The sequence below is a fragment of the Globicephala melas genome, chromosome 5, assembly GCF_963455315.2.
Source record: "Globicephala melas chromosome 5, mGloMel1.2, whole genome shotgun sequence".
NCBI classification, from domain to species: domain Eukaryota; kingdom Metazoa; phylum Chordata; class Mammalia; order Artiodactyla; family Delphinidae; genus Globicephala; species Globicephala melas.
Window position 1 is genome coordinate 3,074,604 of NC_083318.1, and position 15,906 is coordinate 3,090,509.

General features: G+C 50.1%; 1 protein-coding gene across 13 annotated transcripts in view; it reads left to right on the forward strand.

Annotated features, from left to right (window-relative positions):
- The first annotated feature begins 356 nt into the window (after positions 1–356).
- The window catches only part of ACOX3 (acyl-CoA oxidase 3, pristanoyl), a 48,091-nt gene continuing 32,541 nt past the window's right edge, over positions 357–15,906 (forward strand). For 7 of the 13 annotated variants that reach the window (XR_009563899.1, XM_030876813.2, XM_060298915.1 and 4 more), the window contains exons 1-6: positions 421–522; positions 7,410–7,565; positions 7,876–8,106; positions 8,970–9,044; positions 9,538–9,627; positions 12,017–12,160. Coding sequence is in view for 12 of the 13 variants with exons in the window: in XM_030876813.2 (XP_030732673.2) it covers positions 436–522; positions 7,410–7,565; positions 7,876–8,106; positions 8,970–9,044; positions 9,538–9,627; positions 12,017–12,160 (783 nt within the window). In the remaining variant the exon portion in view is untranslated. Of the gene's footprint in view, positions 640–7,409; positions 7,566–7,875; positions 8,107–8,969; positions 9,045–9,537; positions 9,628–12,016; positions 12,161–15,906 lie in introns of all 13 variants that reach the window. The other 6 variants (XM_030876810.2, XM_060298917.1, XM_030876812.2 and 3 more) reach the window with 6 other exon arrangements.

Sequence of the window (15,906 nt, forward strand, 5' to 3'; positions counted from 1 at the left end):
TATGTCGGTCTCCATGACATCTCTACCTACCCAGCAAAACAACCCTGAGTAGTGTGTGAACCCTTCTTCTCTCCCCACCTCGCCACCGCCCAAAAAGTCATTATGTCCACCCAATTCTACCTAGAGATGTCCAAAGCACGTTCCCTGCCAAACGCACGTCAAGCAGTGTCCTAAAACCAGAGAGGGAACAGAATCCCCGGGATTCTTCTGCAGGAAGGTCCACTGGGAAGATCGCCAGGGACCGTCGGAGGAAAGTGCCCCGCCTGCGCGCAGCCTCAGCGGCCTCTGCGCACGGACGCGTCCTGCGTTTCCCGGGCGACGGGGCGGGCGGCGCGGTGAGATGACGTCAGGGGCGGGGGAGGAGAACCGGAGCGGTGCGGAAGGCAGGGCCTGTCTGCGGCTGCGCGCGCTCTTCTTCGTCTGGGACTTCGGTCTATGTCCCGGGGACGAGCGGTGAGCGTCTTCTGTGTGCGCTGGGCGGTGCGAGGACTCGCGAGCCGGAGGGCCTGGCGCGTTCCGAAGGTCCAGCCCGCCTTAGCCCGGGAGCGTGGGGGCGGCACGTGCAAAGGTCCGGGGGCAAACGTGTGTCCCGCGCGGGATTGCTGGGCGCAGAGGCTGCAAGGGCCGGCGGCCGGGCGGGTAACTGCGCGAGACGTTTTGAGGAGTTACGACATTGTCCCCTGAGGTCACCTAAAGGGAGAATGATCGGATCCGCATGGTAGGGCCATCTCTGAAATTGTCTGCAAGCGGCTGTTGCCACAATAATGGTATGGACATTCCATGCCGGGAACTGCTCCAAGTGCCCCCGTGAATGGCAACAGCCTGCAGACTGGATACAGGACTAGCCTTACCGTGTTGTCATCACCCCCGAGAGGTGACGTGACTTTGCCAAATTCGCCCAACGCGTAAGCTCGACAGTTGGGATCTGACACCAGGCGTCTGGCTTCAGATCCTCGTATGTAACAGCTGAACCATCATGCAGTACTGTTGGTGACCTCAGGCGGCATTTTGCTGCTTAGAATCCTGGCATTTGGGGTGGGATGTGCCTGATGACAGCGTTAAGACCTTGGGCAATTTACTCCACTCTGACAAGCTGCGGTTTCCTCATGTGTAAAGTGAGAGTACTGATTATACTGGGGTTGCCAGCACCGTGGAGATCAACTATTCAGTCTCTGTTAGCAACGTGTGAGATTAACACACCCACCCACACGCAATGTTTGCTCAATAATTGGAGGTTATTATGATAGATGTAATAGGAGCAACGAGAAACGAAAGGGTTCGGTTGGCATTAAAGAGGTGCATTGGGGGGTGGGGGGGAGGAAGGCTTGGAAACTAATTGGACTATGGGGCACAAAGAAGGGAATTCCAGGATGACACTTGGGTTTATAGATCAACTAACCCTTGGGCCACTGGCAGCAAAGAACTGGCCCTGCAGGGGGACAGGTAGAGCCGGGGGCTGAGGGTGAGTTCCATGCCGAATATTCAGAGTTTGAGGACCTCTGGAACGTGAGAGGAGAGGGGTGTCCAGGAAGCTGCCAGTGAGCACATGGGGCTGGAGGTGTGGAGTTGGGAGCCCTTGGTGAATTAAGTCAGTGTAAACGGATGAGATGATGCAGGGCGAGAGTGGCTGAGGCCTAGTCTGCAAGGAGACAGAAGAGGAGCTGCAGAGGCAGGAGAAGTGTGGTGTTCTGGACCAACCAAGGGGTGGGGCCACCTGCAGGGAAGTCCAGAAAGATACAAAGTTCCCTTGGACTTTGTAGCTTGTGTTTGGGGGCACTTGGTCTCTGCCAAGAGCCGTGCCTTACTTTTTATTTTATTTTAAATTTAACCTGTTTATTGAGCTATAACTCATTGTACAATTCACCCATCTAAAGTGTACAGATCAGTGGTTTTCCCTATCCTATATTCACAGAGTTGTGCAACCAACCCCACTGTTTAATTCCAGGACATGTTCATCAGTCCAAAAGAAACCTTGGACACATTAGTTGTCACAATCCTTATCTTCCCACCTCCCCAGCTCCTGGCAGCTGCTAACCTTCTTTCTGTCTCTCTCTTTTTACCCTATCTGATCATTTCACTTAAATGGGATCATGCGGTCTGTCATCTTTCAAGTCTCACTTCTTTCCCTCAGCATCATGTTTTCAAGGTTCGTCTACATTGTAGCATATGCCAGTACTGCCTTCCTTTTTGTGGCAAATCACATTTCATTGTACGGAGAGACTACATCTTATTGATGAACATATGGGTTGTTTCTACTTTGGGGTTATTATACATGCTGCTATGAATATTCTTTGGATATTTATTTTCATTTCTCTTGGCTATATTCCTAGAAGCGGAATTGCCGGGTCATGTGGTAACAGTATACTTAAGGTTTTGAAAGATGACCAAATTTTCCAAAGTCACTGCACCATTTTACATTCCCACCAGCAATGTATAAGGGTTCCGGTTTCTCCGCATCCTCATCAACACTTGTTATTATCTATCTTTCTGATGCATGGCCATCCTAGGGTATGCAAAGTGGTATCTTATTTTGGTTTTGATTTGCATTTCCCTGATGGCTAATGCGGTTGAGAGTCTTTTCATGAACTTGTTGGCCATTCGTATATCTTTGGAGAAATGTCTATCTGAGCCATTTAAATTGGGTTATTTGGCTTTATTATTAAGTTTTAAGATTCTTCGTGTAGCCTGGGTACAAGTCCCTTATCGATATATGATTTTCAGATCTCTTCCCCCATTCTCTGGGTTGTCATTTCCCTTTTAAAAAAAAAATTTTTATTGGAGTATAGTTGATTTGCAATGTTGTGTTAGCTTCAGGTGTACAGCAAAGTGAATCAGTTGTATATATAGCCACTCTTTTTTTTTTTTTAAGATACTTTTCCCATATAGGCCATTACAGAGTATTGAGTAGAGTTCCCTGTGCTATACAGCAGGTTCTTACAGGTTATCTATTTTATATATAGTAGTGTGTATGTGTCACTCCCAGTCTTCCAGTTTATCCCTCCCTCCCCCTTGCCCCCAGTAACATAAGTTTGTTTTCTACATCCGTGGCTCTACTTCTGTTTTGTAAATAAGTTCATTTGTACCCTTTTTTTTAGATTCCACATATAAGCAATATCATATGATATTTGTCTTTCTGTGTCTGACTGACTTCACTCAGTATGACAATCTCTAGGTCCTTCCACGTTGCTGCAAATGGCATTATTTTGTTCTTTTTTATGGCTGAGTAATATTCCATTGTATCTATGTGCCACATCTTCTTTATCCGTTCTTCTGTTGATGGACATTTAGGTTGCTTTCATGTCCTGGCTATTGTAAATAGTGCCGCAATGAACATTGGGGTGCGTGTATCTTTTTGAATTATGGTTTTCTCCGGGTATATGCCCAGGAGTGGGATTCCTGGATCATACGGCAACTCTGTTAGTTTTCTAAGGAACCTCCATACTGTTTTCCATAGTGGCTGTGATAGTGACCAGGGTTCTTGGCCTTCCCCAACCAATAGAAATTAATCAGAGGCCAGACAAGAAATTCAAACAAGGCTTTATTGGGACCCCTGCTGCAGCAGAGGGGAGCAAAAAACAGGTACCCTTGCTGGCTCGCTCCCTGAGGGGGTGCGAGCTGCGTCCTTATATGGGGTGAGGGTAGGGGTGTGTACAGGGGTTGAGCCGGAGGGGTGGCTTAGGAGGTTTGCCCACCCCTTAGGGGGGTTTGAGCGCAGGGGGCGTGCTCGGTGCCCTGCTTTTGCTCTCACCACCCTGCTTTTGCTCCCGGCTCTTCAGAAGTGGCATTTGAGTTTTTTGGTCTTTTGTATATTTTGTCCAGAATTTGCCCCAACTGCCCATGCATGCAGTTATTTTTAGTCCCGTATAGTTTCTTTGTCTTTTGTTGCTCAAGGAGAGGTGTGTCCATGTGTAAGCACTGCAGCAAAGGGTCCCAGGTCCCAGGCCTGTCTCAGCTGTACCAGTTTACATTCCTACCCACAGCTCAGGAGGGGTCCCTTTTCTCCACACCCTCTCCAGCATTTATTGTTTGTAGATGTTTTGATGACGGCCGTGCTGACCGGTGTGAGGTGACACCTCATTGTAGTTTTGATTTGCCACTTTCTTGATGGTGTCCTTTGCAGCAAAACATTTTCATTTTGATGAAGTCCAATATGTATATTTTTTCTTATGTTGCCTGTGCTTTTGGTATCATCTTTAAGAAGGCTTTGCCTACCTTGAAATTATAAAGATTTACTCTTATATATATTTCTGAGTTTATAGTTGTAGCTTTTACATTTAGATCTGTGATCCATTCTGAGTTAATTTTTGTGTATGTGTGTGGCAAGAGCTCAACTTCATTCCTTTGCATGTGGTTACTCAGCTGCCCCAGCCCCATTTGAGAAAAGACTGTTTTTCTCTGTTGAATTGTCTTGGCACCCTTCTCAAAAAGCAATTGACCCTACATGTTAAGGTTTATTGCTGGACTCTCAATCCTATTCCATTGATAAATATGTCTATCTTTATGCCGGTACCACAGTGTCTTCATTATCGTCACTTTGTAGCAAATTTTGAAATCAAGAAGAAGCGTGAACCTTCCAACTTTGTTTTTCAAGGTGTTTTTGTCTATTCTGAGTTCCTTACACTTCCATATGAATTTTAGGGTCAGCTTTTTAATTCTTGCAAAACAAGCCAGCTAGAATTTTGACTGGGATGACACTGAATCTGTAGATGAGTTGGGGAATATTGGTATTTTAACAATATTAAGTCTTCTGATCCGTTAACAAGGGGTACAAGACTTCCGCCACCAGGGCAGTCTTATTTAGGTCTTAGATTTCTTTCAAAAATGTTTTATAGTTTTCAGAGTACAAGTTTTGCACTTCTTTTGTTGAATTTATTTCCAAGTATTTTATCATATTTAATGCTGTTGTTGATGGAATTGTTTTCTTAATTTCATTTTTGAGTTGTTCGTTGCTAGTATATAGAAACCAGTTGACTTTTTTTTTTAATATTTATTTATTATTTATTTAGGCTGCGCCAGGTCTCAGTTGCAGCACACAGGCTCTTTAGTTGTTGCATGTGGGTTTCTTAGTTACGGCATGCATGCGGGATCTAGTTCCCCGACCAGGGATCGAACTCAGGCCCTCAGCATTGGGAGCATGGAATCTCACCCACTGGACCACCAGGAAAGTCCCGAAACCAGTTGACTTTTGCTTACTGACCTTGTACCCTGCAAACTGGCTGAACTGATATTATTAATTCTAACCATTTTTTGGAATTTCTGTATACAAAGTCATGTCATCTACAGATAGAGATAGGTTTCTAATCTGGATGCCTTTCGTTTCATTTCTTGCCTAATTACATCGACTAGCACGTCCAGTATAGTGTTGACTAGAAGAGTTAGGGGACATCCTTGTCTCGTTCCTGATCTTAGGGGAAAGGCATTCAGTCTTTCATATTTAAGTACAATGATAGCTATGGGGTTTTCGTAGATGCCTTTTATCAGATTAAATAGCTTTTAGCAAACTATTTCTAGTTTATTGAGTTTTTATCATGAAAGGGTGTTCACTTTTGTCAAATGCTTTTTCTGCAACTGTTGATATGACCATGTGTTTTTTGTCCTCTATTCTGTGGATATGGTGTATTACATGAATTGATTTTCAAATGTTGAATCAGCCTTACATTCCTAGTATAAATTTCACTTGGTCATGGTGTACAATCTTTTCTGTATGTTGCTGGATTTAGTTTGCAAGATTTATTGAGGACTTCTGCTATATTCACGAGGGGTGTTGGTGTGTAGTTTTCTTGTGATGTCTTTGGTTTTGGTTTCAAGGGAATACTGGCTTAATGGAACAATTTACAGACATGTTCCTTCCTCTTTTTTTTGCGGGGGGTGGGAAATGGGGGGAAGGGTTTGTAGATTACTGGTATTCTTCTTCAAATGTTTGGTAGAATTCACACCTGAAGGCCTCTGGCTTTTCTTTGTGTGTCGTTTATGGATTCCTAATTCAATCTCTTTACTTGTTATAGGTCTATTCACATTTTCTGTTTCTTTATGAGTCAGTTTTGGTAGATTGTGTCTCTTGAGGGATTTGTCCATTTTATGGAGTGTACCGGACTTGTTGGCATTCAGTGGTTCATAGGATTCCCTTAGAATCCTTTTTATTTCTTTAAGGTCGGTAGTCATAGCCCCTCCCTGGTTCCTGAAGTGAGTAATTTGTGTTTTCCCTCTTTTTTAACTGGGTCAATCAAGCTAAAAGTTTTTTGTCAGTCTGTTCAAAGAACCAACTTCTGTTTTTGTTGATTTTCTCTTTTCTATTCCATACTTTGGGCTCTAATCTTTTATCTTCTTCCTTTCTGCTTGCTCTAGGTTTAGTCTGTGGTTTTCCCCAGCATCTTAAAGCGGTGCCTGAAGAGCTTGCCTTGGGCTCAGACTCTGGGTTCAGGTCCCTTCTCTACCACTTCTCAGCGGTGGGGGTTCCCAAAAGACAGCAAGCCTCCCTGAGCTGGGGTTCCTGCATCTTTCGAGAGGGCCAGTAGTACTTGGCTCACAGTTTGGGGGCCGTGTAAGCTGCAGTCTGTCGAGGCATCATCCCTGACACACAAGTGGGCGGTCAGATGTGCCCCTTCCCATCTTTTCCTCTGTCACACACACAGAAGACAGAGGTGCTTCACCAGTAGAGACCACTTTCCCATTGTGTATCAGCAACCTTGACCGTCATACTCAGAGTCCGACATCCTAGACTATTCTAATGTTTAACTAGAAGGACTTAAAGGTTCCCTTGGGCCTTAGAGAGTTGAGCTGGGGACTCTGCTCTCCTGGTGGCCCTCTAGGTCTGTGTTCACAAGCGTCTCCCATCCCTGGCTTCATTGGCCCAGGCACTGTGGAAGAGGAGCCAGTCTGCTCAGAAAATTCCAGATCGAACCTTTGGTCAAGAGAGCTGGGTTGCTCTGTTAGTAGAAGCCAGACATCCCCCATCCAGACTCTGGGCAGGCATCCCCCGTCCAGGCTCTGGGCGGGCATCCCCCGTCCAGGTGGGCTCAAGGGGACCCTAAGGGTGTGGCCAGAGTGCAGTGGCCAGCGCTGGCTCGACTCCAGGGCGAGGCTTCCTGGGCCACCGGTCTAGATGGCCCGGCGGGGGCAAGGTGTCTTCAGGCCAGGCTGTAGCACACAGAGCCCTGGACCCTGGTGCTTCACAGCGCCGGCCCTGGGCTGCCCTTTGCCCCCGTCCAACGCCTCATCACCTTGGTTCAGGAATAGAAACGCAGAGCGCTCACCTCCTCTCCGGGAGGATGGCCGTCAGCTCTGTGGCCCCCGCCGGCTGTCCCTTCACAGTCAGAGCTCGTTTGCCCTTCACAGCCTGCTGCACACGTGCCGTTGTTGGTGATGGTGTGAGTAGGACACGAGCTGACTTGGTTCATGTGTCTGTGCAGGTGGCGGGAGCGATGGCGCCCCTTGGGGAAGGGAGCGATGACCCTGTGCTGCCAGACCTGCCCCGGGGGCCCCTGCATGCGGCCCGCGCCCGCGCCTCCTTCCCCTGGAAGGAACTGGCGCTGTTCTGGGAAGGGCCGGACATGCTGCGCTTCAAGGTGAGGCTGGGCTGGGCGGCGCCGGGGGACCCTCGCGGTCGGGCAGGGTCTGCTGGGTGGCTGGGTCCTCGGCAGAAAGGTGGGGCGGGCCCTCGGGGAATCATAGGGAGCCGGGAATGCATGAACACAGAGGCCTGGGGCCCTCCGCTCTCCCCTGGGAAGGACTCTCATCTCTGTCCCTGCATTTCTGGGTTACACTGCACGTCTGAGGCCATGAGACATGGCCACGAGAAATCCACATAAGCCAGAGCATAGCGACATTCCATACTTTACCTCCAAATCAGCCATTCCGCGCCCCCTGCGTTTCCAGAAAAACATCTTCTTGGCGCTGGAGAACGACCCCCTCTTCGCCCATCCCCCCGACAGTCTCTCGCTGGAGAAGTACCGGGAGCTGAACTTCCTGCGCTGCAAGCGGGTCTTCGAATACGACTTCCTCCGCGTGGAGGACTTGCTGGGGAGCCCGCTGAGGGTCCTGGCGCTGATCCAGTGCCTGGGCATGTACGACTGGTCCCTGGCCACCAAGTTCTTCCTGCACACGCTGGTGAGTCGGCCCCGGGAGAGGAGAGGAGAGGTCTCACCCCGCACCCCCGGGGCCACGACGGCTCTCTGTCCACTGGACCTAAAACACACTCAGCCTGTGAGAGGGAGACAGGTGCCTTTGTGGGTTCGTGGTTGTCAGCGTTTGCCTGCTTCTAAAGTTTTGGGAGATCTGTGCGTTGGGGAAATATTCATTTAAAGAGATTTCTAGGAAATAAGATAGGAAGCAAAAGCAGAGATGAGAATGTGGGGGCAGATCTTGTGACTTTTAGTGAGAAGGCCAATGTTTTTTCAGCCATTTATGCAAATATTTACGCGTTAAGTCCTTGGATAAAGTGCAGTGCTGTGAAGTTACAGCCCCATAGGAACAGGAGCGTTGGGAATTTTGCTTTATACCAAAAAAGAAAGAAAGGGAGGGAGAGAGAGAGAGAAAGAAAGGGGAGGGGGGAGAGAAAGTAGGTCAAAGGTGAAGCCTGTGTTTCTGCCTCAAATACATGGGTAGAGCTGAACTTGAGAAGGCGGCCTCATCCACGTGCTGTGTGAAGGAAAGGTGGGCTCACTCTGCCCTTCCTGCACCCTCATCCCTCATCCAAGCCCCATCTCCTTGCTGTTCATGGACCCTCACAGTTCAGTGTAACTCACGTAAACTGCTTGGGACAAGGACCCAGGTCTCGCCACTCCACGAGCTCAAGGCTGTGTCTCAGGGGACCCTGGACCTTGGACACCAGTGCCCTTACCTCTGGGAACCTGATGACCTCGCTGTGGGATGCTGTGGTGCTGAGGGACCATGGTAGGGTGGGTGTGAAGTCCCAGGGCGGCGGCACTCATTAGCTTCCACCTTTTTACATCATGGTGTTCTGTTTTCAGACCTTTGGATCAGCGATCTACAGCTCTGGTTCTGAAAGGCATTTCAAATATCTTCCAAAGATCTTCAATATGGAGGTCAGTTGAGGGTCGTGGTAAGTCGTGAGCTCAAGTCCTGTTCCCTGTTCCCCTTAGAGGTTTGTGGAAAGGGCAGCTTGCAGCAGGGGGTAGGGATGCTCCTCTTATCTCATGATGTTTTTAGGCTTTTCACCAAACAGCTAAGGCTGTTGTTTACCAAACTGGGGTGTGCCACATCCCCAGCATTATAGGAATTTAGGTTTTCATTATCGAGGTAAAGCCTTCCGTTCTCTTCTGCTGCCCGGGAGCCATTCTTGCCACCGTGCTGACTTAGCGAGGCCGCCGTCAGCTCTTCCAACCTGCTGTTCTCACAGGCGGGAGCTGTGGCCGGCGGCCGGCACGGCAGGACGGCTCAGTAAGGTCACTGGTTGTTAGATAGGAAATGGAGATTCGGGGCTTTGATGGGGGGTTTAGGCCGTAAGGGAAAGGGTGTTGGCAGGGCCCCTCCACGAAGGGGACCCTCGCCTTACATCATTTTCTGTTTCCACATTAGATTTTTGGATGTTTTGCTCTGACTGAAGTGAGTCACGGGAGTAATACCAAGGCCATGCGGACGACCGCACACTACGACCCCACCACTGAGGTAGGTGATACCCGCCCGTCTGTCTCTGGGCTTCGAGCACATGAAACGTGGTGTTGTCATGTAATGAGACCAGGAAACCCGTCTTTTTACGTGAGTGCACACTGAGATCTGTCACGCAGAACACTGGAGCTTAGGAGAGAAAGGCTGTGAGATGTGAAACCCAGTCCCACCCGGAAATCTGTCCTGGTTTGCATTTGGGTGGCATTTGAATGTGGTGAAAGCACGAGCTACCATTTGGTACAATTTATTTCTTTGTTTACCAGGTTTGGTGTTTGATTTGTAAACCGTTCAGTCTGCTCCTGCTTTGTAGAACAAACAGTAAAGAAGATTCCCTGTGACCCTTGTCCCTCTCTAGCTGTCTGTCTGCATCCCCTGCCTGTGGCCAGGCTCTTTTGGGCAGTGGCCCGGCCCCTCCGGTCCTGGCGCTCCTCCTGCATTCGTGGATTCTCGTGGCACATGTCCGGGCGACCCTGGCCGTCCTTGCTGTCAGAGGGCGCGTGCTCTAGAGGAGGCGAGCCTGTGAACAGATGGGGTCGTGGTGTGTGGGGCGGACGGCAGTGAGGGAGGTGGAGAGGACGGGGCGTGCGGGGGATCTGTGACCTCTGCTGCTCGCGTCCTGCGGCCCCTCTCCCATCACTGGTGTCGGGCCCCTTTGCCCCCATGTCTCCCAGAGGCCCGCATCCTTCTACCACTTTCTCACGGTGCTGGGATCTGGGACCCTTTGGCCTTCACCCGCCCAGTTGGTCGTGTGGTTCGGCAGAGCCCTGTGCAGCAGAGTGAAGCCGTGTCCCGTGCGTCTGCTCAGCACGCGGCCATCATTCATGGGACAGCGCCGGCCGAGTGTGGGCTGTGTGCCTGCCGTGCTGCAGGCTGGGGGCTCGAGGATGAACCCGAGGAGCCCCCGGCAGAGCAGGGAGAGTGGAGCAGTGGACGGGGGTCACAGTGGGCGCCCGCAGGCTGCCGGGCGGTGCCTGGGAGCAGAGCCGAGGGTCAGCCATGCTTTCGGGGCTGAGAGCAGGCCACGTGGCCTCTTGGGTTCTTACCCGTCATTTAAGCCACGACATACCTTTGTCTGCACCCAGGTCTTTCTGGCTCTCGGCCTTCTCTTTCCTTGGCTCCCGTGCCCCTGGGCTCTCGGTGTAGGGGGAAAGGGGGGCTTCCAGCTCTGGCGCAGAGAGGTCAGTGCCTGGTGGCCTGGTGGCCTGGGTGGAACGCGGACAAGCAGTTGTTTTTGACCCCGTTCCTCTTGGCGTTTGTCCTTAAGTGCAGATCGGTCAAGATTAGGATACCCGAGCCTCCCACGGGCCGCGGGTTGTGTTGGTCTAGACAACGGGTATTTGTTGAGCACCTACTGTGCGCTAGAAGCTGCGGTGAGGGCCTGGACTCACAGCGGCGAGCAGGCCGGTGGGACTCTTATGCTTGAGGGGAGACGCCGATGGTCACCGGCGTGGAGAAGCTGGATGTGCCAGGGTTGTGGAGACGCGGGGGCAGGGGGGGGTGAGGAGAGAGTGTGGAGGGTGCGGGGAAGGTGTCTGTATATTATCTCATGCAGTAGCACACGTACAGTTTATAAAATCATACACACCGCCGGTTACAGAAGGGAATTCTCCCTGTGAGCCCTGCAAGAACAAGGGAAGCGGAACTGGAACCGGCCTCCAGGGGCCTCGGGAATTTATGCAGAGGTGACACGCTCTCCGCTGCCCGCAGGCGCGGTCCGTCCAGTGACCAGGACGCCCTCTCCTTGGAGTGTTTCCCGGGCCCTCCATTGGGGCGCCTCCTGGGGGCAGCCCCCAGCCCTGCTTTCCTCTTGCTCTCGTGCTCTGTCCTGCCTCCCCAAGGCCCCGGCTGTGTCCTCGGAGGACCTGTCCCCTCCTGTCTGCTCCTTCTTTAATTCCTGTGCTTGTCTGCCTCGTGCTCCTGGGCTCGTGGGGTGTCATCCCCCCGTCATCTCTCCCAGCCTGTAGGTGGGAGAGACAGGGCGAGCAGAGGGACAGAACGTCGTGAATCAGAGGTGGATGAGGGGTCAGGCAGGCGTGAGGCAGAGGAGGGGACCCGTGCCTCCTCCCAAAGGCCGTGTTCAGGGGGGGCTTGCTGGGAAGGTAAACGCTGTCGGGCGTTGGCAGCTTCCAAGGTATTTTGCTTATATTTTATTGTTCGACATAATGGTCATCGTTTTCCATAGGAAGGTGCTTCTTTAAGCCGTAAGACCCAGGACGTGCTCTGTGTAAAAGCAGGGCGACCTGTGCCACGCAGGAGATGACCTGCAGCCTCTTCTTACTCCTGCCTCAAGAGATTTTGAACAGAGAAAATCGAGTGTGTCAAAGACAGAAAGAAATTCCATGTATTCCCCAGTCTCCAGCTGTAACTTTAATCTTTTTCCCTCGTGCAGGAACTCATCATACATTCCCCTGACTTCGAAGCCGCCAAGTTCTGGGTTGGCAATCTGGGCAAGACGGCTACGCACGCGGTGGTGTTTGCCCAGCTGTACACGCCGGGGGGCCAGTGCCACGGGCTGCACCCCTTTGTCGTGCAGGTAAGGGCAGGTGTTACCCAGGGGGTGTCTGGCCAGTCTGGAGACATTTTCATCACAGCTGGGGACGGGGTGCTTCTGGCATCTGGGGTCCAGACCAAGGGTGCCTTAAACACGCTGTAGTACACACGACAGCCCTGCTGCCAACCCCCACCAGAAGCCTGACCCGCCCCAAATGTCAGTGTGCAGCCGCTGAGAAACCCTGAGCCCAGGATCAGCTGGCGGGGGGATCTCCATCCTCCTGGGGGCCACACTGGCATGGTGGGACGCCTGTCCCCATCCCCCAGGCTCTGGTAGCTGGTCTCAGGGGCTCCAGGAGTCCCGACGTGAAGTCTGACTTGGGGGCTTTCATGTAGCCCCTTCCTGGGTCACAAACGGAGCTTTGGCCATCGGGGGTGCCTGGGATGGCCGGCCTGTTTCCCGCTGCCAAGGGCGGCTGCAGTGTCCCTAGACTTGGAGCTCTGGGAGGTTCTCCAGGACCTTTCTCTCTGGGCTGACTGGATACTGAATGACACCCTGCTTCCCCCACCCCCAGACCCATTCTGACATTTCTTATTCTCAAAGACTTTTCTGACGGGGACGGTGCTCTCATGAGAGAAGAAAATCATCATTTTTTTTTAAATTGAGCTGAAATTCATGTAACATGCAATTAACCATTTTATTTATTTTTAAATTAAATTAATTTATTTTCTTGGCCTCGCTGTGTGGCTTGCGGGATCTTAGGTCCCCGACCAGGGATTGAACCCCGGCCCACGGCAGTGAAAGCGCAGAGTCTGAACCACTGGACCACCAGGGAATTACCAAAATTAACCATTTTAAAGAGAACAATTTAGTGGCATTTAGGGAATTCACGATGTTGTATCTCTCTAGTTTCAGAGCGTTTCCTTTCTAGAAGGAACCCCGCGCTCATTCAGCACCGCCTCCCTGCCCCCCTCCCCAGCTCCGGCAGCCAGTGGTCTGCTTCCTGTCTCTATGCATCTCCCTCTCCGGGATGTTTCATATAAAACGCATCACGCGTTGTGTGACCTTTTGTGTCTGACTTCTTTCTCTTCACGTGTTTTTGAAGTTCCTCCACGTTGCAGCCTGTCCCAGAACCCCCTTCCTTTTCGAGCCTGAATGGTCCATTATGTGGACGGTCCACAGTCTGTGTATGCATTCGTCCGTTGATGGATGTTGGGTGGTTTCACCTTTTGGCTGTTGGGAGTAATGTCACTGTCAACATTCATGAGCAGTGCCTGTTTGCACACCAGTCTTCAGTTCTTCGGGGTATGTACCTAGGCGTGGAATTGCTGGGTCGTATGGTCATTCTGTGTTCAATTTTTTGTAGAATCCCGTACTAGTTTCCACCATTTTACATCCCCACCTGCAATGCCGAGGGCTCCAGTTTCTTCACAGCCTCACCAACACTTGTTATTTTCCTTTTTCCCCCCATAACCACCCTAGTGGGTACGAAGCAGTATCTGGTTGTGATTTTGATTTGCATTTTCTTAATAACCAACAATGTGGAACATATTTTCCTGCGCCATTTGCGTATCTTCTTTGTCAAAATGTCTATTCAAATCCTTTGCCCTGTGGAACCAAGCAGGGACTGAGAAAGCAAAGGCTGTTTGCTCAGAGCTGGCTGAGCCGGGGATCAGCCTTCGTCAGTGTTATTGGCAGAGACCCAGAGGCAGGCAGAGGCATGGGCGAGCTTCCCAGTGGAGAACAGGGGGCTCAGGGTGCCCTGCTGGGGGCTGGGGGCCTGGGGGTGGTCTTCAGGGTGACTGAAGGGGGGGCATCCCGGGTGACTGGTCAGAGGGCAGGCGGGGCCTTCTGCGGTTGGTCCCGAGTCGGAGGCAGGACGACGATTAGGGAGGCCGTCAGTATTGATCGAGTCCTGGCCGATTGTCCAGCGGTGGCTGTTTGGCCTCCTGGCTTGTCACTAGAGACAGCAGTCTGCCCTCCTGCAGGTCCGACTCCCAGCAGACTGGCTCCCGGGGCTGGCGGCTGCAGCCCGAGGGTCAGAGCCCTGCTTTCGCACGTGGTCTGGTCATCGTCCAGTTGTAGTATGTTCAGACCCTCAGTTCCTTTCTTAATCGGACTGTTTGTGATTTTTGGCGAGTCGCAAGGGTTCTTTATATATTCTGCATACTAAGCCTTATCAGATGGTTGGTGGGCGAATATTTCCTCCTGTTCTAAAACTGTCTTCACTTTCTCGATAACGTCCTCTGTGCACAAGGGCTTGAATTTTGACGACGTCCAGTTGACCCATTTCCCTTTGGTGCTCATGTCCTTATTTTTCAATTTGCAATGAACCCCTGCAGACCAGGTGTAGTTTTTGATACCTAAGGCAACCATACACTGTTTCTGGAGTATAGATTTGTACCCGAAGTGAACTTCTTATGGAAATCGGACTTGAACGCAACGTCTTTCAGTGTCTCCGGCTCTTAGATTGTAGAGCCATGGTGTTCTGGATTCTGTTACACGTTGTGCTTTAAACACTCAGTAGGATGTTGCGGGCCTCCATCTGACATATCCTCTCTGTGTACTTAGTGCATATCCAGGGCAGGCTCGAGGGCGGCATGAATCCTGCCCTCGTGGAGTTTACCGTCTACTCAGAAAGAGAGGTTGAAATAAGTCATCACAAAACTATTTAATTAGAATGTGCTATGTGCCACAGGTCATTAGCTGATGAGTGGAGGGGTATAATTTTTTTTATTGGAAAATTCAACACGATTAGTTTAATACAGTGTAGTGGCTACCGCTATTTAGGTACCAATACTTCTTTTCCTTTAATTAAAAAATTTTTGTGGTTTTTTTTTATTGAGGTATACTTGATTTACAACGTTATTTTAGTTTCAGGTGTACGATACAGTGATTCAAAATTTTTATAGTTTTTACTCCATTTAAAGTTATTATTAAATATTGGCCACATTCCCTGTGCTGTACCACGTATCCTTGTAGCTTATTTACTTTACACGTAGCAGTGTGTATCTACCAGAGGGCATAATTCATTGCAGGTTTGTTATATCACATCAGGTGGACAGTCTCCAAATATTATGGGAAATGTTATACGTAAATTGATACAATTTAATACTTTTGAGAAGAGGAGACCATTAACTTAATTCTGGTTTTGACTTTAGTGAGCGTCCTTTCCTTGATTTGAGAGGTTAACGTGAAGTTTGTAAGGACGATGTTATCATTTCTTTCTAGATGAACTGAAAACTGGCATTAGCAGTGTTTTTCTGTTTGATTACTTGAAAAATCACTAACTGTTTTATATATCTCTTCTCCTCTCCATCTTTTTTGTTTTGTTTTTGTTTGTTTTTTTTTGTGGTACACGGGCGTCTCACTGTTGTGGCCTCTCCCGCTGCAGAGCACAGGCTCCGGACGCGCAGGCTCAGCGGCCATGGCTCATGGGCCCAGCCGCTCCGCGGCATGTGGGATCTTCCCGGACTGGGTCACGAACCCGTGTCCCCTGCATCGGCAGGCGGACTCTCTACCACTGCACCACCAGGGAAGCCCTCCATCTTTTTTTAAAAACTATTTTTTTCTATTTCATAAGGATTTCAAGAGTTTTTATCTGAATCTTCACTGAGCCTTATTGTTTGTCACTAGCTTTCAATTTTATTTTATCAGTATTATAAAGTTCAACTAAATTAGCTAACTTCTCCACTGAAAGAAAGAAAAACTAGCAATTCATACAAATAGCTAAATTTCTAATAGTACAAATTCAGTAGTTCTTTAACACGGAGTTTTTTTTCAGCCTC